This window comes from Octodon degus, unplaced genomic scaffold (assembly GCF_000260255.1).
Source record: "Octodon degus isolate 3935 unplaced genomic scaffold, OctDeg1.0 scaffold00092, whole genome shotgun sequence".
NCBI classification, from domain to species: Eukaryota; Metazoa; Chordata; class Mammalia; order Rodentia; family Octodontidae; genus Octodon; species Octodon degus.
The window spans coordinates 5,342,312-5,359,683 of NW_004524668.1; the positions used below are offsets into that span (position 1 = coordinate 5,342,312).

Genomic DNA, 17,372 nt, shown 5'->3' on the forward strand with positions numbered 1-17,372 from the left:
CATGTGCGTGTGTGTATACACACACATACACATGCATGTGCATGCATGTGTGTGTATACACACACATACACACACACATGCGTGTGCATGGGCATGCACCCTGCTTTTTACAGGGGGCCCAATAGGAGAACCAAGACCCATCTTTCTCCCAAAGGCAATGTATCCCATTCGGATAACTCAGGGAGGCGTCTTCAGGGGCCTCTGGTCCTGAAGCTGAAATCATCCTGGAGGGGGGGTCTGTGCTGGTGGGCAGGGTTATGTTGACCATTTAATTCCAGCCCACTGCCACTCAAGTCGTTCCTGTGAGGGCCATTGGCATGCTGCAGAAATGTCTTCGACCCCCTGGAAATTCCTTTGAGTCAACTTTTCTGCCTGAAATCTCCAAAGGGATGACCGTCTTTGAAGAAACAACATAAGTTGCAACAGGATTTCCAAATGAACCTTATATATGACTTTGGAGCCAGTTTGTGTGGGGATCCCGGGACCACATGCCATTTTTATTTTAAATAAATCTATTGAGTGAATAAATACACTTGGTGAGAGAAAAGTCTGTCATGCGGAAAAGCAGCTCAGGGGAGAGGTGGTAGCAGGTTTTGTCAGTGCCTTGCGCGGCCACTCGGCTTATTTTAGTGCAGTGCACGTGGGCCTGCCTCTGCTGGTACCCACATTTCTTTCTTTCTTTCTTTTTTTTTTTTTCCAACTCAAAAAAATCAATTTCACAGTTCAGCTTGCTGACTTCAAACTAAATCAAAAGTATGGAAACTATGAGTTTACCTTTTGTCATTTAGATCTCCTCTGTTTCAATAATAAGGCTTCCTGGTCATTTATTATTTCAGAGGTCTTAGAATAGCATAGTGTGCCTGGAGATTCCAGTCTGAAGAGGCTGAAAGTTTGCCTCCATCACATGTGCAGAGGAGGTGCAGGGGTTGAGGGGGGTCATGTTAGATGTTGTGTCACGTTCTCCTTTTGCCAGGACGTGTTTGTTTGCCCAGTGGCTTTCTCAGGCTCCAGGAACCTGCTGAGAGGGACATCTGAGGTAGACCAGAGGTAGCACCTGAAGTTGCACCAAGGAATGGGTGGCCCAGAGTGGCCCCAGTGAATGACTGAGTGGCATTGGTACGCACGCACCCCATTCCTCCACTGATGCCTTAGCAATAACCTGCTAAGGATCCTTCCCTTCATCAGCGTCCTTCATGCCTCTATTTCACTCCCGTACTCCTCCAAGGGTATTATTGGGGTCACCCGAGTAGGCTGTGCTGGATCCTTATCTCAGGCTCTGCTGGGGGCACCACTGTGACCAACCTGTACCGGTTGGGTCAGGACTATCCCAGGTTTAAAACTGAAAGTCCCACACTGTGGCAGTCTCTCCCAGTTTCAGGCAAACCGGGACAGTTGGCCACCTTAGGAGGAACCCAAACCATGACAGAAGTGACTCACTGAAAAGGCAAACAGATCCCTGAATCACTGAAAGCCAGGTATTAATGGGCTTTGAGAACAAAAGAGCAGACACAAGTATAATTTTGCCATGTTGACAATTTTTATGAGCTCAAAGCCTACAGGAGAACAGCAGCCACCACAGACAAAGAAGCCATTCCTCTGAGAACAGACACAAACAGCCCAAGGGTGGAATTCGCACAGGATTGTGGGCATTAGACAGCTGAGGTCCAGGCCCTGCACAACATCTACATAATTGGCCACCGGACAGACAGGTGATGTATATTCCAAGAACAAGAAGTGTCACAGGCACTGTGGGGACATTACTGTGTGCAGGTGAAGGGACAGGACAGCATGTTATAGGCACTTGAGGCTCCAACAGGGACAAGCACCGGCCATGCCATGTGAGCCAAAGCCACCTGGGCAAATAGTAAAACTATACCACACACGTCGCCACAGTGAGCACATTGAGACAAGGCGCTTTGCCTTGGAAGCAGCTGTAAGTTCAAGACAGCTGGCTCTGGGCCAAGGAGAACTGCAGCATGGACAGGAGAAACCTGCCTTCGCTAGGGGACTTCGGGGAGGCAGTGCTGTGGACAGACTCTGTCAGCGGCCTGGGGCAGGCTGGACATAAGGGTTAGGGTGCTCCACAGTATGGGCTGGAGGCCTGGCCAGGCAGCGCTGCCAAGCTCTTGACCTGGGGACAGATCTCTGTGGATCAGATTATCCAGTTGCAGAATGCCACACACGCTTCTGCCCTAGTTATTTTTACACTGGCATTGTGGAGTATGCTATGTTACAGCTGAGGGATGTGAACATTTTTGCTGCTGCTCTTGTTGTTGTCATTGCTGACTTCTTTAGTCTCTTGAGGGGGAAAAAAGAAGACCTTTCCCAGGTGCTTTGGCAATAAAAATACAGTCTGTTTTTGGGGTGGCAGTTTCTTCCCTTTCTCTCCCCAGGGCATTGCAGATGCTGAATATTTATGTCTGGGGTCACTTGGAGATGTGACAATGTGCAAGTAGTGAGAGGCAGCATGTGGAGTGGTGAGTGTTGGGGTGTTACAGGGTTCTAGCAGGTGGAGGAGACCCCTTTCCTCACTCCCTGTCCTTCAGAGGTCCAGATGAGGAAGAAAAAGGAAAACAGTAGCCAACAGAGGAAGCAAGCTGGCCTTCCAATACAAGGGTGGGGCTCAGCTGGGTATGATCAGGATTTAGAGGAGGCTCCCAGGGGATAGGTGAACCAGCTAGAAGGGAGGAAGGGAGCCCTTGTTTTCTCACACACAAGAACTGCAGGGGAAAACCCAGCAGGGCTGAACTTGGAACCAGCTGCTCCCTTCATTAGTTGTGACAAGTGCCAGCACAGGTCGGGGGCACAGGGGGTGCCATTTTTTGTGTCTGAAGGCCAGGATGGCTGGGAAACACAGGTGCAGGCAGGAAACAGAGCAGCTTCTTCAAAAGTGTGAGCTGAGCTTTCCTGAGGGAAGGGACTAGCTTCCCTGGGGTCCAGAGATGGTCTCTTCTACTGAGAGAGGACTCAGTGACAGGGTTCTGCGTCTCTGCATGGCAGGCAGTTGACCCTCAGGAACCCCACTTCCGGAACTACCCTGGTCTACCTGGGAGCTCCGCTGACTACCCAGCACCAAGCAGTGTTATGGCCAGCTGTACCCAAACCATCAGTGAGTGTCTGTGAGCTCACAGGATGGCTCAGTGCTGATGGCATTCAGGCAGTGCCTGTCTGCAGCCATCCCCAGCATGGCAGGACCAGGGGTTTGGGAGTGTGATTGGTCAGGAGAAAGCCACTGGAAACTCCAGAGAAAGGGAAGATGTATCATGGAAGAGGCTCTTCAAGGGCTTCTTGCCAGGCTCTACAGGGGCAGAGAGAGCATCTAGCATGTTCACAGCAGTTGCCCCTATAATCTGGCACACACTCCGTAAGGGCTGGTGGATGTCAGTGAGTAGAGAACCCCCGGGGAGATCTAGACCAGCGTTTTTTGGCTGAGCAACCTGGAAGAACCACATCTGGGCCACCTCTCTGGATCTACATGTGAAATCCTAACCTAAAGCAACCTGTTCTTCCAGTGTCTCCCTGCACACTCGCCCACAGGACAGTTTTCCATGGGTGGCTTATTCACATCTCACCTGAGCAACAGGGATGGAACTACTGATCTGGTGTAAGCCCAGTATTCCACAAAAGGTGATCCAGGGCCTTGGAGGAAACATATGATTTGCTAGAGGTCACACGGCCTGCTGCTAGTGGGTTCAGGGCTAACCCTCAGGCCCCTCCAATTCTTGATTCAGCTTGCTTCCCACTAAAGCAGCCATTAGCATTTCTTCAGACAGTGCAGGGCCTTTGACTAAGAAGCCAAGGGCTAGTTTAACAAATTAAATCAGATGCGTACAAATTTTCCCAGGTTGCATGGGATGTGTTGCACATGGGAGGTCCTTTGCAAGCCCTTTAGCCCTAGCCAGATGCTCACTGTCCAAGGCTCTTATCCTGTCTTTCAAGGGAGACTCTCCAGTCCTCTGCTTGGTAATGCTGGCAGCAAATTCCTGAGGCTGTGAATCATCTCTATAGGACTGGCATCATCTTAAAAATGCCTCTTGTCTAGATGTCCCTGCACAGCCCTTGGGTCACTTGAGACTGCAAAGAATTTGTTCTTGGGTGCTTGGCAGCGGTCCTGCAGTGGTACTGATCTTGTATCAGACATATCACTGAGTTTCAACTGCTGCTGCTGGGGCGTGGTCTGAGGAACTTGGTGGAGAAGGGGAGGATGTGTTTACCACCTTACTGAGTTTCAGGGTCACTCCATCTAGGTATCTTATGTACTGTCATGGTGGGCAGGGGCGGGGTGTCTCAAGCCCTAGTCATTGTCCATAGCAAGGACTTGTTAAAGTTCATATGGAGAAGTGGAGCAAATACATGTTCACTGAGAGGGACAAATTTAGAAGCAGGTCACCTGGGAATGTCAGAGCAATGCACAGACCCCAGCTCCAGAAAACCCAGCAGGGTGAAGCCACTGCCTATGCTAATCAAGGCTGAGATCTGGGCCCAGGTGCTCTGACTCAAAGCCTGCCAATTTTCCATCAGCAGTGGACCAGGAAGTAAATGCCACCCCCTCCATCCCTGTTTTGAAGCTAGGGCTTCATAGTTGAAGAAGTAGGGGATGAAATGGGGGAGGAGAAGGAGGAACACAGGGAGATGACACTGATGTCCTGACACCTCTTTGGGGCCTTGAGGAAGACAACCTAAAGCTCTCATCCTCCCTGGTGGCACTGATGTTGAGTCCACGCTCCGGCCTGGCATCCTGTCCCAGTGGAGTCACGGTGTCACAGTAGCAGGGCCTGGCTGGCTGGGTTCCTCCCAGAGGAGCCCAGCCAACCAGTGAAGCAAGGATTATGAGGGCTGCAGGGGCCCTGCTGGGAGCAGTTGCACCTTGGCAGGTGGGCAGGATGGGGCAGGACCAGGGCACCACACCTGGTCACACTGACACCCGCTGACAGTCTGTGGGAGCCTCCTCTCTCCCTCTGGCTCCTGCAGGAGCCTGGCCATCCTGAGTCTTCATGAAGCTGGGATTTATGCCAGAACCACACCACAACCTCCCCGCTCCCACCAAAACAACAAAAAAGGATGTCTATGGGCCTTCATGTCAAGGCCCTGGGACCGTTCCTGGGAAAGGAATTTGCTGAGAGGCTAAGGCCTTGGAAAGAGGGATTCGGGGTATATCAACTCAGCGTGGGGGCCCAGGCCCATGTCTGAGGAGTCCTTAGGGCAAGGGCAACTGGGCAGTTAGTCCTGAGTGAATCAGAGGCTGGGCACACCAATGCGTATCATGCGGTAGGACTGTAGTGGGGGAGCCCCAGGGGTTCCAGCTTCAATGGTTCACAGTCCTTTCACTTTGCCAAACCACTCAGGCTATCCAGCTGAAGTAACCACCCCCAAATGCACGGCAGTCAAGCATTATTTTCTGTTGCAAACATATCCTTTCTCCTGCAGCGCGGTCTGGTTAAAGGGACTCCACTATCCCAGAATGCAGTGTGCATGGCGGTGCCGCTCTAGCCTCTCAACACAAGCGCATGGAGTCCACTTCATCCGGGTCCTTAAAGTACGTACGTACATTATTTCAGGTGTCATCTGCTGCTGTCTTCCCTGGCTTCTGTGAGCATGTCTGCCTCTTTGGATCATTTCGGCACAGACTGAAGCATCGATGTAATACTTTGGCTTGCAGGGTCTCTAGCTGCTTGAATTCTGTCTACCACCTCTCTTTAGGAAGCCTCAGAAATCTGCAAACCAGAACTAAAACGTTTCCTTGCCCAGAGAAAAACCCACAAGCAATTTTGGAAAGTGTGGGGAAGGAAGCTTCTCCAGTTGGCTTTGAGGAGGGAAGTGGGCCGTCCTAGATTGTCACCTTGGAAATGAAAGCCTGCCCCCAGTGTAACAGACAGAGGGGATCCCTCAGTGCCTGGGTGTAGGCTTGTAGGTCTGGTTACTTTAGTCACTGGTTCCCTCATTGGCCCTTTATTGGGGAGACTGCTGCCTCTACTCCATGCCCTCATGGTCTTCCTCCAGAGAAAACTCAGGCTTGACAAGTAGCACTAAACCCCAGGATTGCCTGAAAGTTGGGGCAGAAAGGAACATTCGAACCCTTGAAAGATCTCATCCTACCACCTCATCTCAGCTTCTTATTTGACAGATAAGGATGCTGAGGCCCAGACAGGGACAGGGACAGGGACTGACCTAAGGTTGCACAGCTGGGTCGTAGCAGAGTTGGGATGGAATTCAGGCCTCCCAACTAATGTTCGCCCACCAGGCCTAGATACCCACCGCTCTCCCCTACCAACCTTGCCCCCTCTACACGTAATTTGGGTTATAGCAGAGCATATTGAACTCCAGGTTCTCATCCCAGTGCCGTAGGAGCACAAACAGCTGGCGGGCAGCAGCCTTGAGCACGGCCTGTGTGTGGCCCTCAGGCACCTCCTGCTGTTCCAGCCATGAGTTGGCCTTGGCAGCCACCAGCTCCCACTCAATGAAGTAAGAGGCCGAGCTGTGCTCCAGCCAGGCCAGCCCCACCACTGTGGCCCACAGCTTTCCTGTGTGCTCCACCAGTGCTGTGGGCTCTGATCCCGGCCTGCCCTCAGCCAGAGGCCCCAGAGAAATGCTGTCGCAGGACAGGTGCGGAGGTGAGGGGCCGGTGCACAGCGGACGGGCAGAGAGGGACACTCGGTGGCAAGAGAAAGGTGAGGTCCGCATAAGCTTCTCTGTGGGGATGTGGATGGCCTCGCAGAAGGCTTGGTTGAGCAGGAAGGCACCGGAGGCCAGCTGCAGAGACACCTGTAGGTGGGGGAACCCCTCAGTAGGCTTCACACATTTTAGCCCATGGAGCCTCGGGGGATGCAGCAGTCCCTGATCCACCCCAGCATCTCGCACCCCAGCCTGCCTACCTGGGGAAGTTTCAGGAGGACACAAGCCACAGAACCTCTCTGTTCGATAGCCTGCAGCCTCTGATGGACTGCTCTCCAAGCCAAGCTCAGCATCTGCGCTCCACACCTGCCCCTCACCCTGGGTGGGTAGCCCGAGTGTGGCCATGGGGACAGTCCAGGTTCATCCCAAAGACTCTGGCTGTTCAGCTGTCATCTTCTCCCCACACACCCATCTACTCCTAAGGTCTGCTTCCAAGTCACCCTGCAGTCTACCCACTGCCTCCTCCTCAAGCTACCCCTGCTTCCCTTTCCTCCTTTTCCCTGCTCAGTCCCCCTACTGTGCATCAGAGGATCTCAACAAGCCACCCATCATATACTTCCTGGAGACTCAGTTCCATGGCTTCAGTTATCTCTCAGAACTGAAGTCTAAAACTCAATCTATAAAGCCTTGCCTAGCCTGGCCTTGTTTATCCTGGGCCCACTCCTCAACTCAAACTCTAGCCACCAAGCTGTCCTTTGCCTTCGAATTCCTCACCCATCAGGTCTTGGCTTAGCCATTATGTCATTAGCTTAACCAAGTCATGCTTAGTGCTACCACTGCCCTCGCCTCAGCCCTGGGTCAACCCCACATTCCCCCTCCAAACCTTTCCAAACCAGACATCTCCTCTCACAGCCCCCAGGTGTAGAACTGCTGGGTTCCTTGTCTGTGCCTCACTGGACACTTAGCACCATGAGTTCAAGGATTAAATTTCTCTTGCTCAAGGATGCCTCCCTAGTGTCTAGCACTGAGCCTGACTCAGTGTTGCCCTGGAAATCCGGAGATTCAAAATGATGCTGTATACTTGGGTACACTCAAGTGAAAATCATTCCCATCCTTTGAGCACTTCATGACCTGTAAACCCTGGAAGACCCCAGCTGCTGCAGGGTCCCTCTGTGTTGTTCTCAGTTCAGAGAAGCCCACTCCAGACCTGTACTTCTCTCCCGCCACAGCGTGCTGGGGCGTCTGCAGAGCCACTTGCTAAACATGGTGCATGTCCCTGGGGTGTTAATTTTACTCACTTGTGAGTCATTTCAAGGCTTATTTTTATGTACTGAAAAACACACATAGATGGAGAAAAATGCAAAATCAAAGGCGTTTTTCAGGGGGAAACAGCAGATGGCACAGAAATTTTATGACACTGGCACTGGCTTCCAGCAACACCCCTAGACCCCAGCATAGGACTCATGCCAAATCCCTCTACCCTGTTGGATACTTGTGTGGGAAGCTCTAGGAGCCCCAGAAATCAGGGGATCTCTGCTTAGGGCAAGGTCTCCCTTTCTTTTGGGGACAAGTGGGCAAGGTGCCCAGGAAGGTCGGGCTGCCCATTAGGGTGGGCGGTGGTCTGGGGCACTTACCAGAGGGACATAGTCAAAGCTCTGGGTTCCTGAGGTGGACTCCGCTGCCTTGGTGAGCGGCTTGCCCAGGAAGCCCTTGGCTGCTCGAGTCAGCAGCCTGGACTTGTTGAAATTCAGCCTGCGAGGGGAGAGGCAGGTGTCCCTCACCATCTGGGCTTCCTTGGACCTGCCCAGAAACTTCTGAAAGCCAGGGCAAGAAAGATCCAGTGGAAGGCCTCCCCCTCCTTCCTCTCCTCACTTGTTGGCTGAGCAAAGGAGGCCTGTGGACAGAGGATGGCCTCTACCTCCACGTCCCTCAGCAAGTTATCAGCAGCAGGACAAGGCATGGGTGTGTTCCTTCTTTTAGTACTGTAACCTTGTCTAGCTCAGTGATGGGAACAGTCCTAGCCTAGGCCTCCCAGAGTATTTGTGTTTGAAGAGACCGTGGGCCTGTGGGAGGTGAACCACAGTGTGGGTGTGGGGCAGAGAGTGAGACCCAAAGGGTGGTAATACCGCTGGGCAGGAGACCTTCTCAGCACACATTCAGACATAAGGCTGGCCTGCCTCTGGCTACCCGGCTGGGGACATCTGGGGGAGGTGGGAGGCAGCAGAGCTTCAGGCCCTCACCAGAAATCCCACTTACTTAGATCCAAAGAGAGTCTCTGAGGCCTTCGTGGAGGAAAGGGTGTTGGTGGGCAGGCTGTGCAGGGGACCTGGAGGGCCACAAAAGGACAGTGTGAGGCCTGACAGGTGGCCCGACAGGTGACCTGTTGACCCTGGGTGGGGCAGGGGCTCCCAATGTCCCCAGGGACCCAGGCTAACCAGCTGTGGGGATGTTTCTGACCCAGCTGGTATACGGGAGGGTGAAACATGTAAGAAGCCGGCTTCTGTGTGCTCTTGGCAGGTGGCCGCTGGCACCTTCTGGGAGTCCTCCTATGGGGGTGGTGGCAGCCAGTGAATGGGGCACGGCTGGAGGACGCTGGCTGGAGTGCAGTAGTGCAGGGACCCCTCAGCTTGGACCCAGAAGACCTGCCTGTCACTAGCTCGCTGTGTGACATCGGGCAAGCCACTTCCCCACTTCAAGCCTCAGCTTCCCCGTCGGGAGCACCCTCTCTCCCTCTCTGTAGAGGGCTGTCTTGTGGCATCCACAGGACTCAGAGCCTGGCTGGTGCTCAGACCCTCTCCTGATGCCAGGTCCAGCCACAGACACCAATGGCACTCAGAGAGTGCGCCAGTTTCCACTTACCTTCCGAAGCTGTGTGCTTCTCTCGGCTGGGGGACAGGAGCTCACTGAAGGGTGAAGTTGGGCTTTCCTCTGTGGCTACAACACAGAAAATCAGTGAGGCCTGATCTCTTTTGGCCTTCCTGTTCTCCCCTCCCATGCCTGGGTTCAAATCCCAACTCTCCCACTGATTAGCTCTGGGCCCCAGTGAAGTTATTTTCTTTTTAAGTTTTAATTGCAAAGTGGGACTAATGTGGTACCTATCTCACAGTGTCCTTCAAGGATTAAATGAGATAATACACAGTGCTTAGTATTCAGCTAAGTGCCCAAGAAAACCCAGAACTTCAGAGCCAGCAGGGAAGCAGGCATAGGTTCAGGGGCTTCAGAGTAGACTAGGGGCTGGAGTGAAGGTTAGGCATCTCCTTCCCAGATCTCTGCCATGCTAAAGAGGTGGCTCATGCCAACTCCCCATGGGCACCAGAAGTGACACTGACTTGGAGAGCTCCAAGCCTCAGTTTCCCCATCTGCAGAATGGGAATAATAATTGCATAGCCTATGTGCAAATGCATACTTGAGGTGATTATTCTTCCATTTGCCATTTCAAGGGTTAGACGAATGGGACAACTTCCTTTTAAGGGAAGGTCCAAATTATAGGAAAACCTTCATGTACAACTATAGTGAGCAAAGCTCATCAACGTGAGACCATTACCCAAGGGGGAGTTCTCTTTGTTATTCTAAGCACCCAGCACATGGCTGAACTATAGATGGAATGGTGGAATGCCCAAGGCAACCAGGACACAAATAGGAGGATGCCTAACCTCATGGCCTCAGGGACAAACACTAGGGTCAAGCCTTGGCTCCATCCCACATTAGCTGTGTGACCTTTGAGAACCACTTAATCACTGCAAGCCCCAGTTTTCTGATTTTTAATAAAGGAAACTCTTGAGATATTTGTGAGGCACTGTAAGTGATTAGAACAGTGCCTGGTGCATAGAAAATTCTGTGTGGGCCATATCTTCCTTGGGGAGGGGCAGGGGAGGGGCAGAATAATGGTTTGGAGATCAGATTAACTGAAGTTATTTTGATGGAAGCCACAGGTCAGCAAGAGCTGAGCGGGGGAGAAAGAAAGGGTGGGTGGGAAATTCCTCAAGCTCAATGTGGCTCAGGGATAGAGTGGGTTTCCCTGGGGCCTGGAATCTCATGGAAACAAGGGGTCGCAGAACGCCTTTATTTTGAAGAGAAACTCTGTGTGTTCACCATTGCCCAGTGTATTTCTTTTCTACCCACCGATTTCTGTGAGGACTTCTTAGCCCCTTGGGTCAAGCATTTTTTATTTTATTTTTTTCCCAGTCCTGGGGATTGAACTCAGGACCCTGTGCTTGCCAGGCAGGCGCTAATTCTACTGAGCTATCTCTCTGGCCCTGGGTCAAGCATTCTTAAGTGTGGCTGGTGGCCAGATGGGAGCCCCAGTGACATCTTCACTGTGCCAGTGAAGCAGCAGGAAAGGGTCAGGACCAGCGCACAACTCAGGCTGCCTTTAGAGAGCCAAAGGACATGCATGCATACAAGATGCACTATGGCCATCCCATGCATTAGTGTGAGGCCACACAAAGGTCAATTGATGGCTTCTGATTTAAGCTGCACCCACAATGTGACCAGGTGAGGGCCAGGAGGAAGCTGTTGGAAACCTGAAGGAAAATGTGGTGGGACCCAACCAGATGGGCCTGCATCTCTGCTCCTTGCTCCTTCACCCCATCTTTACTGGGTGTCTAGCACTTCAAGCCTGGAAGGACCCAGAGGACGGAGGGTGGGAACAGTCACTAGGACAGTAGGGGTTGGAAGAGGAGCTGTGTAGGGTGGCCCTCCCCATCCCCACCCCACCCTCAGCAGCTCTCTGCCTAGAGACCATGTCAATGGTGCCAGACTCAAGCTACACAGTCTCCTGATCACCTTAGGCCTTCAGAGAGCCTGGGAGGCCTGGACCTAGCCCTGGACCTAGCCACAGAGAGTCCTGCAGGGCTTTGGGTGGTGGTGGGGTGGTGGTGGTGCAGTAACTTCAGGGTCTCAGGCTTCTGAGCACACCCAAGGCAACTCTTACTTAGGGTCTGAACTGTGCCATCTCCCACAGCCAAGTCTTCTCCCAGTGTGGTCTGGGGCCGGCCAAAGCCCGCAGATGCACCCCTCCACTGTCGGGTCAGCACCCCGGAGCTGCCCATCCGATGCGTAACACCTTGGAGGACAAAGAGAAGGGATTGGATGGGTCTAGAGTCCCTGACTCTTCCCCGAGGCTGGAGGGAACCACTTTGGCTTCAGGCTTCCAGTTCTCCTAGGACAACACCTTCAGCTTTGGAGTCATGAAGACCCAAGTTTCAGCCCTCGTCCCATCTTTTTTAGGGGGAAGGACCTGAATCACTCTGAGCCTTATCTGAAGGGACAAGAATCCCTATATGAAGGGACAAGAATCCCTGTCTTGTCAATGCTGAGATGTAAGGGAAGCAGAAATGTTTTCTCATTAGTTAAAAGGCAGGTTTTCTTGAGGACATTCTGTCCTCTCTGTGATTGCTGTCACAGAGTCCCATGTCCTGGTTCCCTCTCCCACAATACAGCATTGCTGATAGGGGTAGATGGAAGAGACACAAAGCCAAACCCCTCAGAGTGTGTTTAGGGAACCCCACTTCCAGAAAACACTAGTCTGCAATTTGGCCCTTAAAAAGGAGCATAGTATTGCAGTGCAGCACACCTCAGCTATTAACATTAGGATAGTCACTTCAAGGACAGACTTCTACATACCTGTATTTTGTAACATTATCTGTCTTGATTTCTCAATCAAGAATATCTAGAAGGAATGGTCACACCAAGAAGGTAACCAGTACTCCTTCTAGATGACTGTTGGTCCCGTCATTTTCATTAATTTTATTTATTTGTTTATTTTGTATTTTAAGGAAGGGTCTACAGAGTGTTCAGGGTCTCACTACTAGATCGGACTTGTAGTGATCCGCCTGTTTACAGCCTCCCAAGAGCTGGGATTACAGGCACTTCCTACCATGCCCAGTATCAATTGCCTCTCAGGGCAACCCGGGGGCAGGTCGACACAGCAGATTTGGGGATCAAACCTCCCTCCCCCCACTTGCCCCCCTGTGCTTTAATCTACTGAGCTATTTGGCTGGCCCTTAATTTTATATCTTTCTATATTTTGCAGTTTTCTACAAGGAACACATATTATTCATTGACCTTACTGGAAAAAATAAAGTTATTTTCATTTAGCAGGGAAAAGAGGGGGTGGGGGTGGGATCCCTCATGTCCCTTACCCCATAGTAGTCAAATCATTTTCAGGGGGGCCTTTTCTGTTTCCAGGCCCCACTTTGCACCCCTTCTTGTAGCTTAGCCCTTTCTCCAGCTCATGGGGTCTTGCATGGCCCTCAGGGTTGCCCAGCCCCCCTGCGCCTTACCTGAGCTGGGGTACTCCACCGCCGTGGGCAGGTACCGGTTCTTGCTCACATCTACGGGCACGAAGGCTGTGTACTTGCTGATGACATTGCAGGCCTTGCTAGTGTGCACAGCGTTCACCTGGTAGCGGCAACTGGACCCTGCGGGGGAGGGACAGGGGTCAGTGTTTGGGCTCCACTGTGTTGCCTGACTGGGAAGTTCTGGAAGCTGAGAGCAGAGTGCGGCCAGCGCTTCCCATTTTTGGGATTAAATAGGCCTTAAAATCGAGCAGGCGGCAAGTTGCTAGTTAAAGACATTAAGAGAAAACCCACCATCATTTCACATTATGTTACAAAAGAAAGGATACGTTAATAAAAAAGTAAGTCATTACCGTAGAATGAAAGAGTTAATTCTCTTAAATAACTTTAGGTATTTTTAAACTCTATAGTGTCTGTATTTTATATTTTAAGTTTGCAAAAGTCTGTTGGGAAACTTGCCTGGGGACTTCACAGGTCCCCGGATGGTGGGTGCAAAGCACCCACTACAGTGCCAAGAGGGCTGAAAATCAGAGGTGCGTAGGGTCATAGAGCAGGTACAGGGCCTGGCGCTGTGACCCTCACCCCCTTTCAGCTGCAGCGAGTAGTCCCCTGGCTGCTTCCTGCAGAAGGCTGGGCCAGGGGCCCGAGAGTGTGAAGCCTGACAAACGCTGCTGCTGCTGCGTAACCTGCAAGATGAAGTATTCACGGCAAGAAAAAAAAAAAATAACATGCATTATTGAAAAGTACACATAAAATGTACACTACATATGGTGCACATAAAGCATACACCCCCGACGAAGAAATCCACAACGCTGCTTCTCCGTTTACATCACTACCTCTTCTCCATATGCGTGCTCTATCTAGATCTCCCAGCGCCCTGGGAGGAAAGTCCGCCCGGGTGTCTGGACTACATTACCTCCCCGCCATCCCTGTTAAACAAAGGGTTGCAAGCCCTGTACTTGTGCTTAATAGCACTCAGGACAAATGCACTCAATTAATTATTGGTGTAATTGTTTAATTGCTGTCAGCTTCTCTGCTAGTCTGTGCCAAGCACTCGCGTGTAAGGAAGGAGGGGGCCGGGGCCGCTTGATTGACCTCACTGTTCGCTTTCCGGTGGCTCTGCAGCCCCAGCCCCCAGCCTGGCCCCAGCCAGGGGTAGCGCGTGGACCGAGGAGCCCAGGGATATCTTGGGGAAGGAGCTGTTTGAGAGGGGCGTGGCAGGTGGCTACTCCAGAGGTTACCGCCACAGATCAGTGTTCGGGGCCCTACGGGGGAGCTTCAGGGGAGAAGCTCCAGCAATGAGGGGAGGGAAAGCAGGCGGGAGAGAGAGAAGCTCTAGCAATGAGGGGAGGGAAAGAGGCGGGTGGGTGGGGGTTGGGGATGCCCAAGCTGGGGGAAGAGAGGCACTTGGAGGTCATGGAGTGGGCAGATTGTGGAGAAAGCACAGAGCTGGGGGGGGGTGGAGGGAATGGGAGGTAGACAGCCGTGGGATGGGGAGTGATGGCGCCCCTGGCGGTGGTCCCTTACACAGAGAAGGACACTAGAACCGGGAGCGGAGAGCTGAGGGGGGTGGGGGCGGGGTGGGAGGCGGGGCCGGGATGGGGCGGGGCCGGGGTGGGAGGGGCCGAGAGTATGGGCGGGGCTTAAGGCTGGGCTTCGAGGAAGGGGCACCCTGCTTAAGGGGCTCACCTTGCTCGATTTCGTCCTCTCGCTCTGCCAGTTGCTCCAAGTCGCGGATGACGGCGCGGGCCGCCAGGTGGTGGAAGGTCTCACTCCACAAGTCAGCGTCCCGCACGCTGCCCGGCTCCGGGCCGGGTGGTCCCAACTCGAAGCTCACCTCCCACTGCACGCGTTGGCCTTCGCGCAGGCCTTTAACCAAGGCTTTTCCCAACACCGGGCCTGGGGTGGTGCTGGGCCTGCCGGGACTGGCCTGCTCCTCACACTCAGCTGTGGGCTCCCAGTCCGAAGATGTCTCGGTCTCGAAGGCGGAGGGGCGATAGGACGGTTCTGTGGGTGGAGGGCCAAGGGGGTGGAGCCCTGACCCTGCGAGGGGAGCTCAGCCCCCTTCCGCAGTTCATCCTCTCTCTTCAGGGGCAGTCCGTTCGTTCCTAAACAAGTACGACCCCTCTTGCGCTCCAGGGAGCAAACAGCTTTCCTGAGACAGCTGTGTAACACGGCCTTGTCCCTAAGAGATGGACAGATCCATCTTCCAGGAAACCAACGAGGGCTGGGTTATAGGATGGGCTGGGCAGACAGTGGAGCTGCTCCTCTTCAGCAGTCCAAGGGCAGATTCTACGAGGACAGTGGGGTGGTGGGGTCCCCAGGCAGGGTAGGCCAAGGCAAACCCTCAACAAGGGACCCGGCCTTGGCCTTCTCGGTTTGCCATCTGTAGTTGGGCCACAAAGTGGGATTCTTCCTTGTCCCTAATCAGGTCCCAAACCTTTGGACACTTACCCTGATCCCCAGGGCTGCGGCTGTCCAGGGCAGATTTCAGGCTGGATCCGGGGTCCAGCTCCCTCATGGGGCTCCAGGCCAAGGTCTCCTGGCCAGAGGGCAGGAAGGGCTGGCAGCCTTGAGGCAGCAGAGAGGGCCTTCGGGCTCCTGGGCCATGCAGTTTGGGGCCCTGGCTCAGGTCCTGACCATTGTTCAGCACGGGCTAGGGGTGCAGGAAAGAGGAGGGGGAGGCAGAGCCTGTGGTGCCTTCTGCCCCCAGCTGTAGCTCTTTCCTGGGCCTCACAGTCCCTGCAGGGGCACTGCCCCTCTAGGACTCATGAGGAAAATCATCAAGATCAATCTCATGCCACAGGGAGACCATGGAAAATCACACACCACGGATAATTCTAATTTTTTTTTTTTGGCATAAAATATAAAACTTTTTGTGTATGGTTAAAATTATCAACCTTTTCCTTATGTCTTTCCATATGTTTGCCTAAAAGGTCTTTTCCACTCAAAAATATTCTAGAATTTTTGTGATTTTATTTTTGTTTGTATATTTAGGTCTGATTTACATGAAATTTATTTTACTGTAAGGAGACTGGAGCAAGCTTTTCTTTAATTTTCCAAATGGCATAAACTTCATTGTTATTAAACACAGTTTATCCTTTGAATTTATGGCTTACTAGTCTCCCTCTTCTAGTCCAACAAAGCTTTTATGCACATGTGGCTTTACTTATAGACTTTCTGTGCTGTTTTGTTGATTTAATCTATCTATGTTTTTAATCTTTTATTTATTTATTTGGTACAGGGTCTGAGTATGCAGCTCAGACTCATAGTGATCCTCCTGTCTCAGCCTCCCCAGTGCAGTGTGTGCCTGGTTTGGTGGTCTGCATGGCATGCCCAGGGCTGGGCTGGTGTGGCATACAATACGGGGGATCAAACCTGGGTCCTTGAGCTTGCTAGGCAAGTGCAAGTGCTTAGACCACTGAGCTATCTACCCACCCCTAATGTATCTATTCTTATGCTGGTATAAAAAGCAAGGGGTAAACTGGGAGATATATTTGCAACATATATGACAATTTTTTAAAAAGGAAAATGATCTTATAAGCACTGGAGAGAAAAGATAAAAGAGAATAAAAGATTAAGGGCATTCACAAGCAGTTTATAGCAAAAATATTCAATAAATCTATACAAAAGGGCAGGTTCATGAGCAATCAGAGCAAGGAAAATTAAAACAAGTTACAATTTTTTTCTAGCATGCAGACTGCTGGATATTTAAACGTCTGATGATGCCCAATTGGGAGAGGATTGCTGGTGGACTGCAGGTTGTAGTGTAGACTGGCCTATACTTGTGAGAATAATTTAGCAACATACTATCTATGACAATAAAAATACACAATCTTTGGATCCAATGAAATGCAATCTTGTAGGAATACAATCTTGTAGAAATCTATAAGGGTGGGGGCCGGGGAGATGGCTCAGTGGAATAAGCACTTCCCTGGCAAGCGCAAGGGCCTCAGTTCAATCCCCAGTTCTGGAAAAAAAAAAAAAAAAAAAAAAAAAAAAGGAAAAGAAATCTGGAAGGGTGCAAGTATCTATGTGGAAGCACTGTATAGTTGTTGCAATATTGGTCTGGAAAGGCAAAAATCTGGCACCTATATCCATCAGTGGGGGAGGGTAAATGAATTACAGTATATGCATGTGACTGAATATCCTGCAACACTGACTCGAGGGATTTCTTCACATAATTATGAGAAAAGCCTAGTATACATCTTATTAAAAAATTAAATTGTAGGGGCTGGGGAGATGGCTCAGTGGAAAAAATTAAATTGTGATGGTTCTGTTCTTAATTGTGGAGAATATGATTATGTAGCCACTTGTCAAAGCTCAGAGAAGTCTTTACCATGAAGAGTAATGTTATCATATAAGAAACATTAAAAGTCGGCTACATGGGCCAGGGAGATAGCTCAGTGGCATAAGCACCTGCCTGGCACATGGAAGGTCCTGGATTTGATCCCTGGTACA

General features: G+C 51.6%; 1 protein-coding gene across 2 annotated transcripts in view; it reads right to left on the bottom strand.

Annotated features, from left to right (window-relative positions):
- Window positions 1-1,622: 1,622 nt before the first annotated feature.
- The window catches only part of Vwa5b1 (von Willebrand factor A domain containing 5B1), a 59,842-nt gene continuing 44,092 nt past the window's right edge, over window positions 1,623-17,372 (bottom strand). For both annotated transcript variants that reach the window (XM_023722590.1, XM_023722589.1), the window contains exons 15-22: window positions 15,366-15,567; window positions 14,601-14,918; window positions 12,897-13,034; window positions 11,546-11,677; window positions 9,472-9,546; window positions 8,869-8,938; window positions 8,247-8,364; window positions 1,623-6,762 (exon numbers count right to left, since the gene is read on the bottom strand). In XM_023722590.1, coding sequence (XP_023578358.1) covers window positions 6,283-6,762; window positions 8,247-8,364; window positions 8,869-8,938; window positions 9,472-9,546; window positions 11,546-11,677; window positions 12,897-13,034; window positions 14,601-14,918; window positions 15,366-15,567 — 1,533 coding nt within the window. In that variant the 3' untranslated portion in view covers window positions 1,623-6,282. The remainder of the gene's footprint in view (window positions 6,763-8,246; window positions 8,365-8,868; window positions 8,939-9,471; window positions 9,547-11,545; window positions 11,678-12,896; window positions 13,035-14,600; window positions 14,919-15,365; window positions 15,568-17,372) is intronic.